The following is a 22,617-nucleotide window of genomic DNA, read 5'->3' on the forward strand; positions in this document are numbered from 1 at the left end:
GTGTGTGCCTATACAAACATTGATCATATATTGAATAATTGTCAATGTGAAGCTTCAGACCTTTTTAAAGTATTGATCATTTGAATGTATTAGACCAAACATATTTTATTTTTGCTGTTTTAATCCTGTTTGGCTCTCTCCTTTTGGATTTTGGATTGTAAAGTTATTTTATCTGCAACCTCACAGGTCATATTTGATGTGACGTCTCATGAGTAAATTTGAGCATTCTGTAACATATATGGAGGCAACCATTAACCCTTTGGACCCCTTTTTCAGTTTTCATTCCCTTTGTATGCAGGCTTTTAGCAGAGTCACTCCATGTCATGTCATGAGAGTCATGTCACATATTGTTATTTTCAGAATAAGTTTGATGATTGCTCCTCCAAGACCGATTATAGATCTACTGCAGCATCACAGAATGTGATGATACAAATACCACAAATAGACAATTTAAATATGTTTATTACTGAAAGAACAGACCGGAGAGGGAGCAATAAAAACAGCTATAAATACTATATAATATATATATATCCATAATATAATATATATATATCCATAGATTGTTAAAGGTTGCAGGTACAGTATGTCTGTCCATTTATGACTTTTATTCCCGTTTCTATAGGTCTGTCTAATCTACATTACTAAAAAAATGTGATAATATGAATAATATAGTAATGCGGTTTATAATGTTTGTTTGTTCAGATTTAAATGAGATAATTTTGAGAAGGAGGGGTTAAAGGGCTAACTGAGCTAACTAACTAACAGTAACTACAGTTAGCGGCTACTTTAACAGCAAGTAAAGCTATCTGTCAATGAGGAAACTCATCGCCAAGAGTTGAGGCAGAGCAGCCGGAGGACATCAGACTGCATGTTTCGTGTGTTCTCCATCCACAAGAATCTATTTTGCCTGTTGTTGTGGAGTCTTCTTGTGGTTGTTTCGCACTTGAATGAACGAGTGAGTACGTACTTCTGCTTATGCTTCGTTGTGGCCCAGGACGCATTCACGTACACACTGCTAAAAGAATGTCGCCATATGTGGCCCAGACCACCTCCCAATGTGGTCTGAGTGATTGGATCTCAATGTGTCTTGGGTGCCTTTACTGCCGGTAGTAGAGCTGTCCACTTGTGATTGGGTCACAGATATACAGATGGAGATATACAGACGGAGACATGAAACAGAGATATACATGGTAATGTACATACATGGTGATGGTAATATAAAGATGTAGTGGCTTGTCCTACCTTTTTTCAAGTCGCCAGACAGATAGAGGGGGAGTTTAGACTCATGTTCCAGTTCAAACAAACTAACAAAGCGTTTATAATCCACAACAAAAGAAAACAGGAACTACAGTCCCAAGTATAACTGAAAAACAGTAGATGCCGGTGTGTGAAAAGCAGTATAGATGAGTTCAAAGCTTCCTACAAAATAAAGTTTCTCCCTCTTCATTTCTTTCTTTATTCCTATGTGATCAACATGTACTTTACTTGGCTCATAAATCAAAACCTGGTCAAAACACAGTTTGGTGCCATCCTCGCTCTCCCTTCCAGTACTAAAACCCCCCACTTTATATAGGCCTCACTTCGTTTTCCATATCCTGTGCGCATCTACTGTGAAGCCAAACCAGCAGGCCTGAAAATGAATATCAAACTGAATTATACAGATGGAGATATAGAGACGGAGACATATAGACAAAGACATGCAAATGAAGATGTACTGACAATGGCATACGGAGATATACAGACAGATATACAGTAGGACAGACGTATACAGTAGACCACACCAAATGCAGCAGTCTAGATGAGTGGTGTTCTCTTCCCACACTGCTCTCATAATCTTTTTATCTGTAAGATGTCATCATACTATTTATTCCTGCTCTCTGAACACTATGGCCTACATGTTATTGAGGTCTCTCATATCTGACTAGATTTGAGGGTTTGGACAGCTTCTTATTGTACGTGTCAGACTGAGGCACCACTGTAAAAAACTGAACTGTAAAAAGCTCATGACTTGTACTTTTGGCTTTTAGGTCTCTGGCAGATTAGGTTCTGATTTTTTCTGGTATCTTAATACACTTTGCACATGGACTGCATGTGAAGTTGTTGGTAACTCACTGCAATCATTCATCCTGTCTATACTGGCCATGAAGGGATGTCTCCCTAACATGACAGCAGTGTAAGGACAAAATCCACAAAACATCTTCATAGATCAGGCTTGATATTCTATATTTTTCCAAATTCTAATTCAAATGAGCTTTATTGGCATGACAGAGCCAAAGTCTATATTGCCAAAGCATTACAGAAAATGATTAACATTGATTGAACGGATGATTAGCAATAAATATAAAATAATATGTGCATATCAATAGTCCCAGGATACAGGAAACATTAACTACAGAGCTTGTTTCTCTTACTGTATGACAGCGGTCAACATATTGTGCAGCTAATAGAGCACACTGACTTTTCTCTCCACATAGATAGGGCAGTTTCTGAGGATCTGGGAGATGGATAAACTCAGGATGTATATGATTTATTTTTTCAAAGAATACCTCTCTTTCAAATGTATATTTCTCACAGTAAAGTAAGAAGACATTGTACAAAATGTAGCATCATGTGTCATCGAGGGAGAAATGCTAAAATAGAATGCAGCCTCAGTACTTCACAGAAAAATCTCTGACTCTCTTGTTCATTCTGTACATATAGTCTGCTCTTTTCACCCATAATTAAAACTCACAGCTGAATACCAGTCTAGGCATGTTTTCTTAGGAGTGTTGAAGAGCGGGGAACTTCCGGATCACCATAGGGATGGCAGCATAAGGAAAGGTCTTGGAAAGCATTGGTTTATGTTTACTATATTTAGAAAGGGGGCGAAGATTGTGTCTGAGCATAAGAGTAAAAAGTCAGCTCAGAATATCGATAAAAACAATGAGGTCCAGCAATATGACGATGTTAGCTCCCCCACTGCTAGCCAGGACCTTGATGATTCTGGGGAAGTATCACCAGTAATCATGTGGGAATCATGTGAAAGCTGTAAAGAGAGGGACAATTATTTACATCACTACATACAGTGCTTAACAAATTTATTAGACCGCCACCCAGTGTAAGGTGTTTGCCACCGCTGCCCTAAATTAACAGTATTGCTGATTACCAAAATATTTTATGTTTCTGTAATGGTTAATCCACCAGTATGTGCAAGCCAAGCTCTTTAATCAAAATGATATCTTTAATGCTAGAATATAATTATTGTTGTTATTCATGAATTCTCAAATTTACTGTTTTACAAAAAAGCAGAAAAAAATAGTAAAGCACATTATTATTTTTTGATTGAGATGCCAAATTACATTGCATTCCTGAACAGAAAAATTTGTTTTGTGGTTGCAAGAATACAAGCTGTTATCAGGGCCAAAGGAGGTCATACAAAATATTAAGATTTTTGGTTAATATATGTGAATAAGGACTATTTAGTTGTTCCAGTTTGTTATTTGCCTAATAAATAACAATACAATTTTAGTTTGAAACAAGTTTTTGACAGATTTCTATAATATTTGGGTTTTCTCATTTTTATGACAGGTGGTCTAATAAATTTGTTAAGCACTGTATATGAAGAAACTTAAATGCAGAAATTGTCAGATCTTCAGGGAAAATGAAAACAGCTAAAATTGGCTGACAGTAATAAAATAAACCCCAATTTGAAGCCGGAAATAAAAAACTACAGAGTGAAAAACAAAAGAATTATTAAGTAGGGGGCAACAAAATTTCTGGCGTACAAATTATGCAAACCAGTGGAAAAATTTATAAAAAACAGAAACAAAAAACAAAAATTGTCGAATATAAAAGAGAGCTTTGAAACATTTTACCAGGTGCTATATTCTCAACCCCAAGCCTCTAATGAGACCCATATCAACACTTTAGAATTACCCATTCTCACAAGCTCACAAAACGAACATCTAATACAACTAGTTTCCGCCAAAGAATTGGATTCAGCCATGTCTAAATTAAAGGTCGGAAAGTCCCCAGGCTCAAATGGGAAGAATCTTACATATACTTGAACAGGTAACTAAGGACAAAACTAAGTCAATGGTGGTGGGAAGAGATGCAGAGAAAGCCTTCAGTCAGATTGGTATTTCTGTATAAAGTTTTGGGAAAATTTGGCTGTCGAGATGGATTTATTGGAGTAATTCAGACCTTAAATGATAAGCCTTCAGCTTGGATAAAGATTAATGGATACCTTTCTGACTCTTGTTTTGGAGAGAGAGGAACAAGACAGGGCTGCCCAATTTCCCAAATCATTGTCTGCAATATAAATGTACAGTTATGAGATTATCTTCATGATAGAAAGCATGATTTGTTCTCTTGGAGCTATAATAATCAAAATTCTACCATAAGGATTATAAAGACAACATAAGCCTCTTTCACCATAGGTTCTAATTACAGCAAGTTTAAAACTGGACCCAGGTAAGATGGCTGCCATATGGTTTCATCCCGGAATGGCAAGTTATTATGACACGTCACATCTACTGTTCTATATCTATGGTACCAGCAGCCAAAGCAGCAAGTGTTTTTATCATACACGTGCCAAAATATAAACAAACAGGCTACAGGCTAAAGACACAGAGGCACACTGAGGTTTAGGTTCAATACAGTCAGTCAGCAAGGCTCATCCTAAAATACTTAAGTTAGCAATCAGTTTTCACCAGATTAGTTGTTCACAGCAGAGTAAAGCTGGCTGATGTTCCACATGTGTTATTTTTACCTCATGATCGAGGCTTGACACTGTGAGGACAGGAAACTGAGGAGCTGAAGTTAGGGTCCGTCTCAAAAGTGCATACTAATGGGCCAAAGGAGCTTTTTATATTTTTGTCAATAACTTCCTCAATTTTTTGATGGACAATTGAGCTGGACCTCCTCCAACTGTATGCACAATCTCCTTTTTCAAAAAGTGCAATATTGCCCAATGAGCTATTATGGGCTGTTTTTTTGTCAATAGCTAAATACACAACCTCCAGTTTTTAAAGAAAATCGTGCAATATGGTCCAATGCATAAATGCTGATGATTTTTCCAGTAACGTCCTGTTCTGTTGTCACTATTGAGATCCACCAATAACAGTTACACAGCCTTTATTAAGACTCTCCAAAGTATTATCTGCCATTTTTGCCCAATTACATTTGGTGCAAATCTGAATAAAGATGGCTCTATTCAGCATTCAGCAAAAAACTGTTTTAAAGAACTAGATGGAACTAAATAGTTTACAGAAATTAGTCAGGTTTGTCTCTGTAGCCTGTGTGTCAAATTGATTTTTTCCTCAGGGTTTTCAAGACCATCATTTATTCAACAACAAAAGTCAAACATTAAACATTGTCAAAACAAACATTTTTCATTCAGAAAGATACAATATGTATCTATTTTGCAAGAGATTTAGGAAAGAGCAGGGTAAGAAACATTTTCGTTAATGAGCATATGGAGGAATGAAATGAGAGTTCACCAAGTGTTCGAACATTTGCAGCTCGGGCGTAGATTGGTAAATGCTGCCTGTTGTCTCCTACTTGCTGGAGGGTTGCTCTTTTGTGCAGATCTCTCTTTTCTGCAGGATGTTGATAATGAACAGAGCAGGCAACATGGAGCCAGAACAACAGATCCATTGAAACAAGTGGACAAGGGGACAAAGGAGTCAGTGGCTTCAGTGATTAACAATCACACAACTAAATATGAGGTCACTCTGATGGCTCGGCCTACAGAAGTTTCACAACAGACCAGTGGTGGGACTTTAAAATCCATTGCTTCAAACAAATGTCAGGTTTATATGTATATTCAGAATATTTCTGTCAGTCTTTTTCTATTTAATCTGTCAACCGCTCACATTTATACAAAATCAGGACCAGAGGACAGATCTTGTGTGTGTTCTGTAACCAGACTTTGACTTGACTCACTTCACTCTCTTAATCCTTTTCTTGTTTTGGATTGGTTAGTTTGGAGTGTCCCTTCAAAACAAGAGCTCCTGTGTGAGGGCTAGTGTGACAGTAATTCACAACCTTTTTCATAAACTGTAAACCTTACTACTCCCCCCGTGAGTTCGCTTCATTCATTCTGGTCGGTGTTTACATTCCACCGGAGGCCAACGTGCAGGACGCACAGCGCGCACTCGCCGATCAGATACTGGAAACGGAGCGGACCAACCCGGACTCCTTAGTTATTGTCCTCGGTGACTTTAACAAAGGCAATCTCAGACATGAACTCCCCAAATACAAACAGTTTATTAAATGCCCCACCAGGGAGGGGAACACTCTGGATCACTGTTACACCACAGTCAGTAACGCTTTTCACGCCGTCACCCGCGCTGCACTGGGACACTCTGACCACGACATGGTCCACCTGATTCCCACATACAGGCAGAAATTAAAACTTTCTAAGCCTGTTGTGAGAACTTCGAAGAAGTGGACTAGTGAAGCTGCAGAGGACCTGAAGGCGTGTTTGGACTGTACTGACTGGGATGTTTTCAGGACTGCTACCAACAGTCTGGATGAGTACACAGAGGCTGTGACTTCATATATCAGCTTCTGTGAGGACTGCTGTGTACCAACTCGGACCAGGGTGAGTTACAACAACGACAAACCCTGGTTCACAGCAAGACTGCGACAGCTGAGGTTGGAAAAGGAAGAGGCGTTTAAGAGTGGCAACAGAGCGGAGTTTAAGGAAGCCAAGTACAAGTTTAGCAAGGCTGTGAGGGAAGCTAAACGACTGTACTCAGAGAGACTACAAAACCAGTTCTCCTCCAACGACTCTGCTTCTGTGTGGAGGGGGCTCAGGCAGATCACCAACTACAAGCCAAGAGCCCCCAACTCTGCTAACGACCGACGCCTCGCCAACAGCCTCAACGACTTCTACTGTCGTTTTGAAAGACAATGGGACAGTCCTGACACCATCCCCCACACCATCACCCACCAGCTCCAGCCCAACAGCCCCAACCCCCTCATCACACCTGGGGCTGAACTCTCACACCTCCTACCACCGCAGCTGCCCCCCACAGCGCCCCCCACTCCTCCAGCATCAACACCTCTGTCTGTCCTTGAAAGAGATGTGAACAGGCTCTTCAAGAGACAAAACCCGCGTAAAGCTGCTGGACCAGACTCCATCTCCCCATCCTGCCTGAAGCGCTGCGCCGATCAGCTGTCTCCGGTGTTCACGGACATCTTCAACACCTCACTGGAGACATGCCACGTGCCAGCCTGCTTCAAGGCCTCCACCATCATCCCTGTCCCCAAAAAACCAGGGCCCACTGGATTAAATGACTACAGACCCGTCGCCCTGACCTCTGTGGTCATGAAATCATTTGAACGCCTGGTTTTGTCCCACCTCAAATCCATCACAGACTCTCTGCTGGACCCCCTGCAGTTCGCCTACAGAGCCAACAGGTCTGTAGACGACGCCGTCAACCTGGCTCTACACTACATCCTCCAGCACCTGGACTCCGCAGGATCCTATGCCAGGATCCTGTTTGTGGACTTCAGCTCTGCCTTCAACACGATCGTCCCGGCTCTTCTTCAGGACAAGCTCTCCCAGCTCAACGTGCCTGACCCCACCTGCAGGTGGATCACAGATTTCCTGTCTGACAGGAAGCAGCACGTGAAGCTGGGGAAACACGTCTCTGACTCGCGGACGATCAGCACCGGCTCCCCCCAAGGCTGCGTTCTTTCTCCTCTACTCTTCTCCCTCTACACCAACAGCTGCACCTCCAGTCACCAGTCTGTCAAGATCCTGAAGTTCGCGGACGACACCACCCTCATCGGACTCATCTCTGGAGAGGATGAGTCTGCCTACAGGTGGGAGATTGACCATCTGGTGACCTGGTGCAACAGCAACAACCTGGAGCTTAACGCTTCAAAGACAGTGGAGATGGTTGTTGACTTCAGGAAGAGCGCAGCCCCACCCGCCCCCATCACCCTGTGTGACTCTGCAGTGGACACTGTGGAGTCCTTCCGTTTCCTGGGCTCCATCATCAGCCAGGACCTCCGGTGGGAGCTGAACATCAGCTCCGTCATCAAGAAAGCCCAACAGAGGATGTACTTCCTGAGGCAGCTGAGGAAGTTTAACCTGCCACAAAAAATGCTGGTTCACTTCTACACTGCCATCATAGAGTCCATCCTCACCTCCTCCATCACCGTCTGGTACGCTGCTGCCTCCACCAAGGACAGACGCAGACTGCAGCGTATCATCCGCTCTGCAGAGAGGGTGATCGGCTGCAACCTTCCATCTCTTCAGGACCTGTACTCCTCCAGGACCCTGAGGAGAGCAGGGAAGATCGCTGCCGACCCCTCCCACCCCGGACACCATCTGTTCGACCCCCTCCCCTCTGGCAGGAGGCTGCGGTCCATCAGGACCAAAACCTCCCGCCACAAAAACAGTTTCTTCCCCTCTGCAGTCAACCTGACAAACTCTCACTGACCCCCCCCCAGAACACAAACACAAGCTATACGTTATATTAACGTACATCACCCCTGTCCCCACTGCGTTACATTAACGCACCCACCCCCTACTGGACACTTTATCTGGACACTTTACTTTATTCTGGTCACTGCACTGTTGTTATTTATCTTATCTAATTTTTTTTTTATTTTTTTATTTTATTTTTTTTTTTTTTTTTTTTTTTTTTTTTTTTTTTTTTTTTATTTTTATTCTTATTCTTATTTTAGCTTTTATATTCTACTTATTTGTTATCAAAACAATAGCACCTTCAGACCACAGCAAATTCCTTGTAATGTATGTTACTTGGCAATAAACAGTTTCTGATTCTGATTCTGATTCTGAATTATAACAGGGTGTCATTAGTTACTTATACATATGATCAGATCACATAGATATGTATGTTGTTTGCCTCTTATTTGCAAAGTATTCTGGGTCTAACAAATTCAGGATTTTTGAGGTGTATAACAATATTGAGATTTTTTTTAGCATAAAATTTTTTTTCTAGAAGTTATGTATAATACGTTTTTTGAACACAACATTTTACTGTTGTTGTCAGAATAACTGACACACACTGAACAACCACTGACCCATATCTGATCAATCACTGATCACTGATCAGCTCAACTACTAGAATAATGCCCTTCAGAAATCAGAATCAGAAACTATTTATTGCCAAGTAACATACATTACAAGGAATTTGTCATGGTCTGATGGTGCTACATTTTGTTTTTTTAACATATAACATATAATCTGACAGACAACAAGCATGTAACAATATAAAGGTAAAAGAATAAGATAAGATAAATAACAAACAGTGCAGTGACCAAAATAAAGTGTCCAGGTAAAGTGTCCAGTATTGACCAGCAGTCAGAATTTAGACCTGCTCACAGTACAGTTGTTGTGGGTGACGTTGATAAAAAGCAACATTGTGCTGCACTCTTTGCAGATCTGTCCAAAGGTGTCCCACAAGGATCAATACTAGGCCCCATGCTATTTACTTCATACATACATACATAGTTATTTTTCAACTGAACATCACAGTGTCCATTTTTATGCTGATGAAAGCATCTTGTACCATTGACCCAACCAGGCCTTCAGCTTACATTCTGATTCTGTATATGTACTGATTTTGATCTCACTGAGATCTCCCAAATAAACAAAGCTCAACTCAAATGTAACAGTATATAACAGATCATTATAAACTGAAAATGAAATAAGGAACAATAAAAACTATGAACACATCCAATATATTAAAGTTGAGAAAACTAAGTCAAATATATAAAAATGCTGCCTTAAAAAGATCAGAACTATGATAAACTGTACTAAGGATATGTTTTAATTGGGATGCCACTTTCTTTCACACAGATGCAGGAGTCAGGGGTTGAGGGCGATGCCAGGAGAAATGTTTAGGATTTGATTTTGTTCAACAATTCACATCAGCTGCTACTGCAGAATATTGTTCCAGATATGGATCGTTGTGTCCAGCCGTGAGTGTGAATAATCCAGAAATACAGAAGTCTCGTAGAGAACCCCACCCACGTCTCTCTGACATTACACTGAACGGACTGTGTCTGGTTGCAGGGGTGGGACAATCATTTGCTTGTGACCTGCGAGTGTGTATCGCTGTATGTTGGTGTGTGGTCGGCGTGTGGTCGGCAGTGTGTAGCAGTTCCTCTGCTACATGTTGATATGCTCACACTAAACACACAAACATGTGAGACCCCCCCACGCACACACACACACACACACAGGGCACACTGCTTGTGTTTTCAACTGTCACATGTGGAGCCAGTGTGTGTGACGACATGTTTTAATATTAATGTTGCGCTGAGAACACTCACACACAGAAGAATTCTGCATAGAACCTGAAGATGGTTCTTTGGGCTCGTACCACAGCAGATAACGTTAATCCTCTATAAAGAAGCTTTTGGGGTTCCAAAGAACACTTTGAAAACATGAAGTAATCCAAATGACCTTAATTGTGATGGTTCATCAGATGAATTACTCTTATGTCTCTTAGATCCAGAGGGAGAGGGATGTTTTCTACCCTGTCCAGCCCTGCCCTGAACCCAGCACAGTAACAACATCCACAGGTAAGACCCGCAACTATCAAGCTCTTAATCCACTGGTGTGAAAAGAAAGCAAGACGACAACTTACTTACTTTGAAACACACATACACACCAGAGTTTGACTGTGAAATCTGTTAAGTGGTACTTGTCTCAGTATATCTTTACCTTCAATTGCTATGCCAACTTTTCCTGCTGTATTGTCCGCCATTGTATCAGACTGTATCTCCTCCTGCCTATCCCAGTTTTAACGTACTTTTTATTGCTTTAGGTGCAAATGTTGGACACTTCTTTGGTGTTAAAGGTCCCATATTATGCACATTTCAGCTCTATATTTTTATTCTGGGACTCCACCAGAGTAGCTTTGCATGATTCACAGTACAAAAAAGTCCTCATTTATCTTATACTGGCCCTTTATGTAGCCCCTCAGTTCACCCTCTGTCTGAAGCAAGCTGTTTTAGACAAACTGAACAACCTCCAAAAATCTGAAGAGTAGTCCTGAACAGAGCAGTCCAATAACTTCGACAGATTGAGCGGGTGGATGAGCTTTGTGGGTGTGCAGTGCCTGGAGCAGATGACCTGCTGGGGGCGTGGCTGAGTGCGGTGACTGTTTAGTTGTGACATCACCTTACAGAAGTCCTGACAGCTTGTTTAAAGGCACAGTTTCTGAATACGGGCTGTGTGCATTTTTCTGTGGACTGAGCGTTTTGATACTTTCACAGTATTTATATAGCACCTAGACCTGCTTTATAATCAAAAAGTACATGGAAATGTCACTTTCTACAATAGGGGACCTTTAAGTAAAGTTAGGTTTTTAGTTTAGTAACCATGTAAGAGATGACAGTATGGTTAGCAGGCCTGCTGACTGTCTCTGTGGTTTGGGTGATATGAGGTCAACTTCCTGTCTTGGTGGATTGCAACCAGCACTGCAATGTGCCACTTGCCCATTGCACGTGTGCTATTGAAAAACAAGATGTTATGTCTTCCACTTACTCAGCATGTGAAAAAAATATGCTTTTACTTTGATCACTGATGTGATCCCCTGTCTGTCTTTCCAGACTTCCATCCAGAGGATTGTGTGTCGGTGTGTTTGTTGCACAGAGGCAAAGGCAGTCTCCCAGTCAGTGCTGAAGTGGATGACGGTGTCTTTAAAAAGGTATGAACACGCGTGTTTGCTCCTGGTTAAGAGCTTGCAGATTTCAGATTTCCATCAGCTAATAACCTCTAGAGGTGCTGTACATAAACACTGGTGTCAGCACAGCAGCTGACATTCAGAAGGTACTTTGTTCATGTCTGGGTCAGAAATAACAGAGGTGCTGCTGCTTTCTACCTTTGCACTTTTCTAAAATTAACCAGGATGGAAAAGCTCTGCTGAAACGAGTGTTACGCAACAGACTGGGAAACACTTTCCCCTGTGCAGCTTGACAGGAAGCAGAGGAAAACCAGTTGACTGGCTGCTCCACACAACTGCGTGGACCTAAACTCTTAATAACAAGGATATGGGGCACCAAAGAGTGCAGACAAAGGATCAGTAGTTGTAATAACTTTGAACATTTCTACATTCATGGAAGCGTCGACACAGTGCAGTGACGTTCCTGAAAGGTTTGTGCGTGCTGTTACAGAGAAACATTTTGAAGGGGGGTTAAGTTTCTTTGTAGAACCTGAGTGTGATCAGTGCAGCTCAGGGTGACTCACTTGTTCGGGAAGAGGCCACTCAGTTTTCTCATAATCCTGCAACTGCAGAGATGACATGTGGCTAAGCTACATCTGGCTGCCGTTTCCCCCAGATCCCTGTCTTACAGAATCCTTTGAAATCATATTCAAATTTGACTCCAACATTCAACTTTTGAAACAAATGATGAGATTTGGACAACAATAGGAGGGATTTTAGTGGTGGGGTGTATGTGTGTAAGTGTTCTTGTGGAGTACTTGAGTCTTACGGAAACCAAATGTCCTCACAGGGATAGAAAGAATGCTGAAAAGCTTTATATAAACTTCACTCCCATACATGGCTAGTTTAGTATGAGGGCTTTGGTGAAACTTGGACTAAATTTGTAGTAAATATTTTGAGTATTTGGGAAGTCCACAATAATATAGTAATATGAGCATGATAGTGTGTTTCCCAGTGACTTCATGACGTTTGCTGCTGATTGTTCAAGTGTCATTGAGAGAAATATAGTTTTTTAACTACAATAAAGTCTTCATTGTAAAAAATCCATTTCTTATGTCTTATTTTCTTCTCTAGCCCGAAGATCCTCCCCCTTCTGTTGGACACAGGGACAGAGGGGTTCGTGTCTCCCGTTCCTCCACAGATGATTCCTTGGTACAGGGAGCCCTCAGTCCCAGTGAAGGGGCTTTGTCAGTGGGCACATCTGATGCTGTGGCCTCCCGGAGCTCCAGACTGTCCTGGAATTCAGAAACAGATGACAGAGGTAAAGCACTAAGTTTGTTCCTTTATGTTTTAAAAAGAAATCCAGGAAGTGATGTACATTCAAAGTTGATATCAAAACATATAAAACATTCTCTCACCACTCAGCGTTATCATCAGCTCTTTTTCCTTTTCTCCACATTCTCCACTCTGTTGGCCTGTGAAATGAAAGTGTATTTTGAGCTTTCCTTGAGCCAGATGTGATGTAGTGCCAGGTCCTCTGGACTTTGATTTATGTGTTGCACCGTCATTTGTACTTTGCATCTCCTTTATTCTACATGTACATATACTTTTTCCACTTTCATTTAATTTGTTTGACCATGTATGTATATGTAGTATAGTATATTTACTATGTATACTTTCAGTACACACCTAAACAGGGAAGGTGATGTGGGGTCAGGACACATTTGTTGCATAGTTCATGTTGTTTCATAAGAGTCACAGTAGGTAATAGCTTTGTATTTGCATTATGAATCCCAGGAGGAGGAGGAGAAGAAGAAGAGAAAAAAGACCGGCTTCCAGAAAACCCCGTCTCTTCTGCCATCTTGCGAGCCTCCATGCGTTCCTTGTCTCCGTTCCGTCGTCACAGCTGGGAGCCGGGCAGGAACAACGCTGCTACAGATAATGACATCACACAGCACAGGTACTGGCTATCAAGCATTCTGATAGGCTTTCTGAGTTAGGACTGTAAAGTCCTCATGACTCTTCAAGTCAAATAGAGATGACATCATTAAAAACAAAAAAATGTCAAACACATTTCCTCACATCACTTACACAGAGTTAACAGTTAAAAATTCATCAAGTGGCTTTCAGGTTCCACATGAGCACCTCATAGGTTAGTCTTCAAAGATCCATCAAAGGACCATCTTGTCCCAGAGAGACAGAGGGCAAGAGTAACCCCATCTAACTTTTATTTTGGTAGGAATAGCCATTCAATGTGTTTGTGAGTCTGCTCACACACACAGGTCAAACAGGAGCTGAGGCATCACCTGAACACAGTAACATAAGTCACTGGGTTATCTTCTGCTCTACAAGCAGCTCACCTTCTATGTTAAACTCTTGCAGCAAAAAGTACTATTGCCTTTGTGTCTGTGTTATTTGTCAGACCATCAGCCAGCTGAGCTGTCCTCAGCATGTGTGTGTCGTCACTTAAACATGCCTCTCTCCCTTATGCATTTGAAGGAGGAAATATTATAGATCTGGTTGATTCCACATTCTGCTGGATTTACATTTTTATGTTTCCCTCAGGTTCACACTGCATCTTGTCACCTCCATGCCTTACATGAACCCTTTTTCAATCACATCCAATAATGTATTAATGTATTGAGGCAGCGGAAGGGGTTTTAATGGCTCTAACATGAACATATTGCATGTAAACAATGATACCAGCAAAAACACCAGACCGACATTACCTGTTGAGTTCAGTAAGTTCATACTGAGAATCTAAAAAAGCAGTTCTAGCTTTAAAATACAAAATTCACCTCCATTTGTTCAGCTCTTTCAGTCAATCTCTCCCTGTCTTTCCACTAAAAGTCCATTTGTCCCTTCTTTCAGCTTGTTAAGGACGCTGTCAGGAGAGGCGAAGAGAGCCAAGCCCCCCCTCCACAGGAGAAGGTACACCTTTCATCCATCACTGTCATCTTCTTGCTGCTGTATACAAACAGCTGGTCAGAGAAGACACTGATGTGTCAGTGAGTCACTGTCCAGGCCTTTCCACACGAGACAGCCTGTAAGTCAGCTCTGAATTCAATTAGTTCTTTCATGCTCACAACAATGATCTGAGCAGTTCAGACACATGATGGAAACACTGTCTAAAAGACATTCTCAGGCCTTCTGCGTGTATAAAGATGAGTGTGAGCAGGGTAGAGCAGGTTGGGGGTTTGATACCCAGCTCCCCCCATCATGTCGAAGTGTCCTTGAGCAAGACCCTAACTTGCTCTCGATGGAGACCAGCACCTTGCATGACAGCTCGGTCACCATCGGTGTGTGAATATGTGAGTGAATGTGACCTGATCTGTAAAGTGCTTTGGGAACCGTTAAGGCAGAAGAGCTACACTCCGTGCATAATTATTAGGCAAGTTGTATTCCTGAGGATTCATTTTATTTTTGAACAAATACAGTGTTCTCAGTCAATCCAAAATGTTAATAAACCTCAAACCTGAGTATTTAACAAAGGAACAGTGAGTTTTGGCTTTCTCAGGAGAATATCTATGTGTGCACAATAATTAGGCAACTATTAGTGTGTAGAATTATTATGCAACTAAATGAAAAACTAAACATTTCCCATCTCACTTGTTTATTTTCATTTATTAGAGTAAGAATAACAAATAAACAACTTGAAATTTACAAATTAACACTTCTGACATTTCAACAAATATTCAGTGACCAATATAGCCACCCCTCTTTTCAATAACTGTCATGAGCCTTCCATCTATGGAGTCTGTTAGTTTCTTGATCTGTTGATGATCAACTTTTTGTGCAGCAGCAACCATAGCCTCCCAAATGCTGTTCAAAGAGGTGTATTGTCTTCCCTCACTGTAAATCTCACGTTTAAGAAGGGCCCACAAGTTCTCAATAGGGTTTAGGTCAGGTGAGGAAGGGGGCCATGTCATTATTCTGTCATCTTTAAGGCCTTTGCTGGCTAGGCACGCAGTGGAGTACTTGGACGCATGTGATGGAGCATTGTCCTGCATAAAAATCATGGCCTTCTTGAATAATGTAGACTTTTTCCTGTACCACTGCTTGAAGAAAGTATCTTCTAAAAACTGACAGTAGGTTTGGGAGTTGATTTTAAGTCCATCTTCAACCCGAAAAGGTCCAACTAGCTCATCCGTAATAATAGCAGTCCATACCATTACCCCACCTCCACCTTGCTGGCGTCTGACTCGAAGTGGAGCTCTGTGCCCATTAGTGATCCAGCCACGGGCCCATCCATCTGGTCCGTCAAGAGTCACTCTCATTTCATCCGTCCATAAAACCTTTGAAAAATCTGTCTTCAGATATCTCTTGGCCCAGTCTTGACTTTTCAACTTATGAGTCTTGTTCAGTGGTGGTCGTGTTTCAGCCTTCCTTACCTGGGCCATGTCTCTGAGCACCGAACACCTTGTACTTCTGGACACTCCAGGTAGGTTGCATTTCTGGAATATGGCAGCACTGGAGGTTAATGGGTTCCTGGTAGCTTCACGTTTAATTCTTCTCAAGTCTTTAGCAGTTAATTTGCGTCTTTTTTTCTACACATGTTTCTTGCGATCTTTTATTTGCAACAAAACAACAAAACGTTTGATTGTTGCGGTGACCACGCCTCAATAGCTTAGCAAGAGTGCTGCATCCCTCTGAAAGGCATTTTACAATTTTTGACTTTTCAGAGTCTGTTAAATCTCTTTTTTGGCCCATTTTGTCTGAGGTAAAGAAGCTGCCTAATAATTATGCACACCTTGATATAGGGTGTTGATCACTTTAGGCCACACCCTCCCTCATTACACAAATACACATCACCTGATAATGCTTAAATCCAATTAGCATTCAAGTTTATATAGCTTGGAGTTGGAAAATATGCATGAAAATGACGATACGGTCAAGATACTCACTTGCCTAATAATTGCATGCATGCAGTGCAGTGTATATAAGTGGAGACCACTTACCATTGCTCAGTATTTAGAAACATATATAATATCTGAAGCTCTCAAACATGATCGTAATATCTTAGCAGTGTTTTTGTGGCGTCTTTCAGGACCAGCCTCAGCCTGCTCACATGACACACACAGACAGACACATACACACACTCCTGGTGCCATGCATGATATCCAATGGAAAAGTCATCAGTGGAATAAAAGAAGTAGCTCCATACCATCTGGTAGGACTGAGGGAACTAGACTGAGGGTGGAGATTCAGTCTAATATGGTCTCCCTAACTCTAGTGTAGTAACATGCTCGATGACCTTGGACCTCTTCCCAGTGGATGCTGTGAGTAGTTTCCGTCTGGTGTTCACAGACAGCTGATGTTGTGGCTGACAGACCAGCAGAAATATGAAGGTGGTTTGTAGTAAGTGCTGAAGACTCCGGCTAGATGTTCTGACAGCTCAGCCATGTAAGGGAGTCCCACTGGGAGGCTTCTGTTGGTCACTGTTGAGTTAACAGTGTCTGTCTACCTGTCAACGTGGAGTGCTCGCTGAGCATCATTCTGTTGCTTTCCTCACCTACATCAAGAAGAAATCAGGGAAGCCATCCTTGAACCAATATATGATCACCTGTTACAATGTGTCCACTCTAAAGTTCCACACTTACTTCACATGGTGACCATTGAACAGGCTATATTTGCAGAAGTCTGTGAAGTACGGTTGAAAGCACCAAAAGCTTGTAGGTGGCTCTTTAGCTTGGATCGGTGGTGATACACACAGAAAGCGTGCTGTGGATTGTGAAGAGAAAGTTTGTCCTTCGACGTCCATTATCAACATTGAGCAGGGTTTCCCCCAGAAAAGCTGTTAGGCCAGGTGGTAAGTATATGTTGATGGGGTCTGGTGCCCTGCCGCGGGAAATTTGAAAATATGACTGCGTAATGTGTTGTTAGAAATAAGTAATTTATTCAACACACATTTAAAAAAATCAACAACTATAGCAGGTCTTCCAAAGATTCTGACAATGTACAGTCAAAAAGACTGGGTAAGTGAAAGCATTGCTACCGTGTTGCATTAAACTATATAGTCTCCAGTGACTCTGTGTTTACTTCTGCTTGAAAAAATTGGCTGTGCTTCCTCAATCCGAGTCTGGGCCTTGGGGTTAGGACGTTGTCTGTGACATGAAAAGAATCCAACTTTTGCTTTTTTAACTCAACACTTGCAATTGAGTGCACACATTGTAACCTTTTTCTGTCTAACCGAAATAAAGATTAAATTTGTAATGAAATGAAATGAAACATTCTATTATCGTGTTGAATGACACTCTGAGTAGAATAAGGGTAAAGAACACTGATGTCAGACCTGCTGTTTTCCAAAAGGGCGTAGGGCCTTCAAGTTTTAATCAACAGATGTTGTTGGTGAGTTTTCCAACCATTATATATGTGTTGCCAGCAGAGCCGGCCCACTGTAACTGTAGTTTAAAAACATATTAATAATACATTTGAAAAAAAAAAATCCCAGATGCTTAGGCCCAGTGGGGGGTCAACTTAGGCCCTGGGGTGCCGGGCTTGCAATACACTGGCGGAAACCCTGCTGAGACCCTGGAGTCACCCAAATAGCCTGGAGTTGTCTACATGTAGCTGATGATTCAATCAGCAGAATTAAAGCTGATTAAAGCTTCAACAAGTAAACTTAAGAAAGCTTACACACAATGTTCATGTCAACAGATATAAGTAATATCATCATCATTAATCCATCTCCTCATTCTCATTCTAGATTTTAAACATCCCTTTCATCAAACATCTAATCATCTCTCCTCTCTTTCTTTTCCATATTTTCACAACTCCCATCATCCATCCTTCATCCCACTATTTTTCCATTTTTCCAGTATGAGTTGGTGTCCATCCAACCTGCGTGGTCCTGATCAGGAGCAAATAGACAATAGAAGGTAATCAGTACAGGTCAATGATGATAAACTGATTTTGCTTCTAGCTGCTTTTCTGATGGTTTCCATCTGATGAATATTTCAGTTTGAGGCCAAGTACTGACACAGAAATCTTAAACACATTCAGAAATGTAAAGCAGTCCTTCATGTAAAAGAACTTGAAGGAATACAGTTACATGTTTGTGTTGTCTCCTTGCACCCAGCTACAGTCTGGAGGGTCTGGAGCTGGAAAGGGGTGCGGCCCAGGCTCAGTGTCCCGGCCTCAGAGATCAGGAGGAGAGGACCGCAGGGAGGAGTTCACGTTTGGAGAGCCAGGAGAGAGGTTCACTGGTGTCCCTCACTGAGGAGGAGCAGGAAGGAGATGGAAGCAGTATCGATAGCCAGGTGTGTGTGTGTGTGTGTGTGTGTGTGTGTGTGTGTGTGTCTTATTTTAGCTAACAAGGTGCTTCCAACCTTCTTTCTGTTCTTTCTGATGGAACTGACCTTCTTTTAAATTCCCATCCGTTGAATTATTCTGTGGCAGCAGCTCACACTCACACTCACTCACTTTGATGCCTGGCGTGTTCAGTGTTGACTCTGTATATGACGTGAGATGAGTATACACAATAATTTGCCGGATTTAGAAGAAAATTCAGAACAAAAATGATCCAGAGTCAGAAGCGTCTAGAAATTCCTTTATAAATGGATGGACGAACTCCAGCTACTGATGAGGAGAAACAAGGACTTTTATTCATCTGCTGTTTTGTGCTTCACGGAGACATGGCTCCCGATGCGACGCTGCAGCTGGACGGATTCCAGCTACTCCAAGCGGACCGCGACGCACACCTCTCCGGCAAAACAAAGGATGGAGGTATTTGTTTTTACATCAACAGTAGCAGGTGTAACGACGTGACAGTGATCCGACGGCATTGCTCTCCTTCCCTGGAAACCTTTTTCATTAACTGCAAACCTTACTACTCCCCCCGTGAGTTCGGTTCATTCATTCTGGTCGGTGTTTACATTCCACCGGAGGCCAACGTGCAGGACGCACAGCGCGCACTCGCCAACCAGATACTGGAAATGGAGCGGACCAGCCCGGACTCCTTAGTTATTGTCCTCGGTGACTTTAACAAAGGTAACCTCAGTCATGAACTCCCCAAATATAAACAGTTTATTAAATGCCCCACCAGGGAGGGGAACACTCTGGATCACTGTTACACCACAGTCAGTAATGCTTTTCACGCTGTCACCCGCGCCGCACTGGGACACTCTGACCACCACATGGTCCACCTGATTCCTGCATACAGGCAGAAATGAAAACTTTCTAAACCTGTTGCGAGAATATCGAAGAAGTGGACCAGTGAAGCTGCAGAGGACCTGAAGGCGTGTTTGGACTGCACTGACTGGGATGTTTTCAGGACTGCTACCAACAGACTGGATGAGTACACAGAGGCTGTGACGTCATATGTCAGCTTCTGTGAGGACTGCTGTGTACCATCTCGCACCAGGGTGAGTTATAACAATGACAAACCCTGGTTCACAGCAAGACTGCGACAGTTGAGGTTGGAAAAGGAAGAGGCGTTTAAGAGTGGCAACAGAGCAGAGTTTAAGGAAGCCAAGTACAGGTTTAGCAAGGCGGTGAGGGAAGCTAAACGACTGTACTTGGAGAGACTACAAAGTCAGTTCTCCTCCAATGACTCTGCTTCTGTGTGGAGGGGGCTCAGGCAGATCACCAACTACAAGCCAAGAGCCCCCAACTCTGCTAACGACCGACGCCTCGCCAACAGCCTCAACAACTTCTGCTGTCGCTTTGAAAGACAATGGGACAGTCCTAACACCATCCCCCACACCATCACCCACCAACTCCAGCCCAACAGCCCCAACCTCCTCATCACACCTGGGGCTGAACTCTTACACCTCTTACCACCACAGCGGCCCCCCACAGCTGCCCCCCCCCCCAACATCAACACCTCTGTCTGTCCTTGAAAGAGATGTGAACAGGCTCTTCAAGAGACAAAACCCCTGGAAAGCTGCTGGACCAGACTCCATCTCTCCATCCTGCCCGAAGCGCTGCGCCGATCAGCTGTCTCCGGTGTTCACAGACATCTTCAACACCTCACTGGAGACATGCCACGTGCCAGCCTACCTCAAGGCCTCCACCATCATCCCTGTCCCCCAAAAAACAGGGCCCACAGGATTAAATGACTACATACCCCTCACCCTGACCTCTGTGGTCATGAAATCATTTGAACGCCTGGTTTAGTCCCGCCTCAAATCCATCACTGACCTTCTGCTGGACCCCCTACAGAGCCAACAGGTCTGTAGATGACGCCGTCAACTTGGCCCTACACTTCATCCTCCAGCACCTGGACTCCGCGGGATCCTACGCCAAGATCCTGTTTGTGGATTTCAGCTCTGCCTTCAACACGATCGTCCCGGCTCTTCTTCAGGACAAGCTCTCCCAGCTTAACGTGCCTGACCCCACCTGCAGGTGGATCACAGATTTCCTGTCTGACAGGAAGCAGCACGTGAAGCTGGGGAAACATGTCTTAGACTCGCGGACGATCAGCACCAGCTCCCCTCAAGGCTGCGTTCTTTCTCCTCTACTCTTCTCCCTGTCCACCAACAGCTGCACCTCCAGTCACCAGTCCGTCAAGCTCCTGAAGTTCGCGGACGACACCACCCTCATTGGACTCATCTCTGGTGAGGATGAGTCTGCCTACAGGTGGGAGATTGACCATCTGGTGACCTGGTCCAACAGCAACAACCTGGAGCTTAACACTTCAAAGACTGTGGAGATGGTTGTAGATTTTAGGAAAAGTGCATGTATATGTATATATGTATATATATACATATACATGTACAATTGAGTGTATCAGGTCACAAAAAGCTGTTTCAATCCAAGATTGGGACCTAATCTTTCAATAACTGGTATTATATCAATAACCCCATTGCTCATAACATTAATAATATTTTTTTCCCCTCATGTGTGTTTTTTAGACATCACATCAGGTACTGTCAGTGACAACCAGCTATCCTGCCATGTTCCATCACCAAACCCTCACCAAATCCATCTCCATGGTTACCATCAGTCACCGTGATATAGATGGTGAGTTGTTTTTTTGGCAGACGCTATTAGCATCCAGGTGTCAGTAGCCAACAATGCTATTTGCACCCAGGGTGGAATAGCCCTGTCGTCAAAAACCACCCGTGTTCGAAAATAGGCCATCTATGGCCTGCACTAAGCCCCTGCTCTAAACACCCACAGCAGTCAATAACAACCCTCTGTTGACGCTGACCAAGTAGTTTTGGTGCCTAACCCTAACCAAACTGGGCCAGTTTCACAATGTTTACCAAGTTTTAGAAGGCCTTTGGTTAGGTTTAGGAAAAGATCATGTTTTGGTTTAAAATAATAAGTCAACGTTGATTTTTGCTTTCAGTGGTCTCCTGGGTGAAAGTTCTGTCTTAAACCCAGTCATCCACTTTGTCACTCTTTATACTACATCACCTGACTTCCTAAAGCCTTTCTGACCAAAAGGCACAATGGCAAACCTCTCCCATGTGCGTTGAGGCTTGATACCTGCGGCCTAAACCAAACACCTGATCTGTCAATAATCGCCCGCGACCTTCACTCAACATCCGCGGCAGAAAATAGACCGCAGTAAAACAAATATAGACAACCCCAGCCAACGCTCAACACCTGCAGCCTAAACTAAGCTCCGCTCATGCCAGGTGTAAATAGCTGAATAGCTGCCGTGTGACTATTCTCGCCCGGGTGCAAATAGACACTTTTTTCTATTATTGATTTTCAGTTTCTGTTTCCTCATCTTTTACTTCATCCTTTCATCCTGTTACCCTCCTATAAGTTTGAAGTTAGATGTACTCTTGAACTACTACAATAAGATTTTTTTTACTTTCCTGTTCATCCTGCTGCACCCCATCGATGCCCTTTAGTGAGTGGATTTCCTCAATCAAAGCGACGAATCAGCTTCTCTCTCAGTATCGTCCCGCTCCTCCCCAAAAATAGACGCTTCTTTTCTATTGGCTCTTTCTCCAGTAATGATGAGGAGGAGGAGGAGGGAGGGAGTAAGTATGATGAATGTAGCTAAAGTCCCATGTTTCCTCTG

At 42.7% G+C, this 22,617-nt stretch overlaps 1 protein-coding gene across 1 annotated transcript in view; it reads left to right on the plus strand.

The window, feature by feature from the left end:
• Positions 1–22,617, plus strand: part of LOC139286366 (A-kinase anchor protein 13-like) — a 77,677-nt gene that overhangs the window by 32,430 nt on the left and 22,630 nt on the right. The window contains exons 11-19 of the mRNA XM_070907121.1: positions 10,479–10,551; positions 11,584–11,681; positions 12,771–12,957; positions 13,434–13,596; positions 14,508–14,567; positions 18,455–18,514; positions 18,715–18,895; positions 21,491–21,599; positions 22,445–22,576. Of these exons, the coding sequence (XP_070763222.1) occupies positions 10,479–10,551; positions 11,584–11,681; positions 12,771–12,957; positions 13,434–13,596; positions 14,508–14,567; positions 18,455–18,514; positions 18,715–18,895; positions 21,491–21,599; positions 22,445–22,576 (1,063 nt within the window). The remainder of the gene's footprint in view (positions 1–10,478; positions 10,552–11,583; positions 11,682–12,770; positions 12,958–13,433; positions 13,597–14,507; positions 14,568–18,454; positions 18,515–18,714; positions 18,896–21,490; positions 21,600–22,444; positions 22,577–22,617) is intronic.

This window comes from Enoplosus armatus, chromosome 6 (genome assembly GCF_043641665.1).
Source record: "Enoplosus armatus isolate fEnoArm2 chromosome 6, fEnoArm2.hap1, whole genome shotgun sequence".
Classification (NCBI taxonomy): domain Eukaryota; kingdom Metazoa; phylum Chordata; class Actinopteri; order Centrarchiformes; family Enoplosidae; genus Enoplosus; species Enoplosus armatus.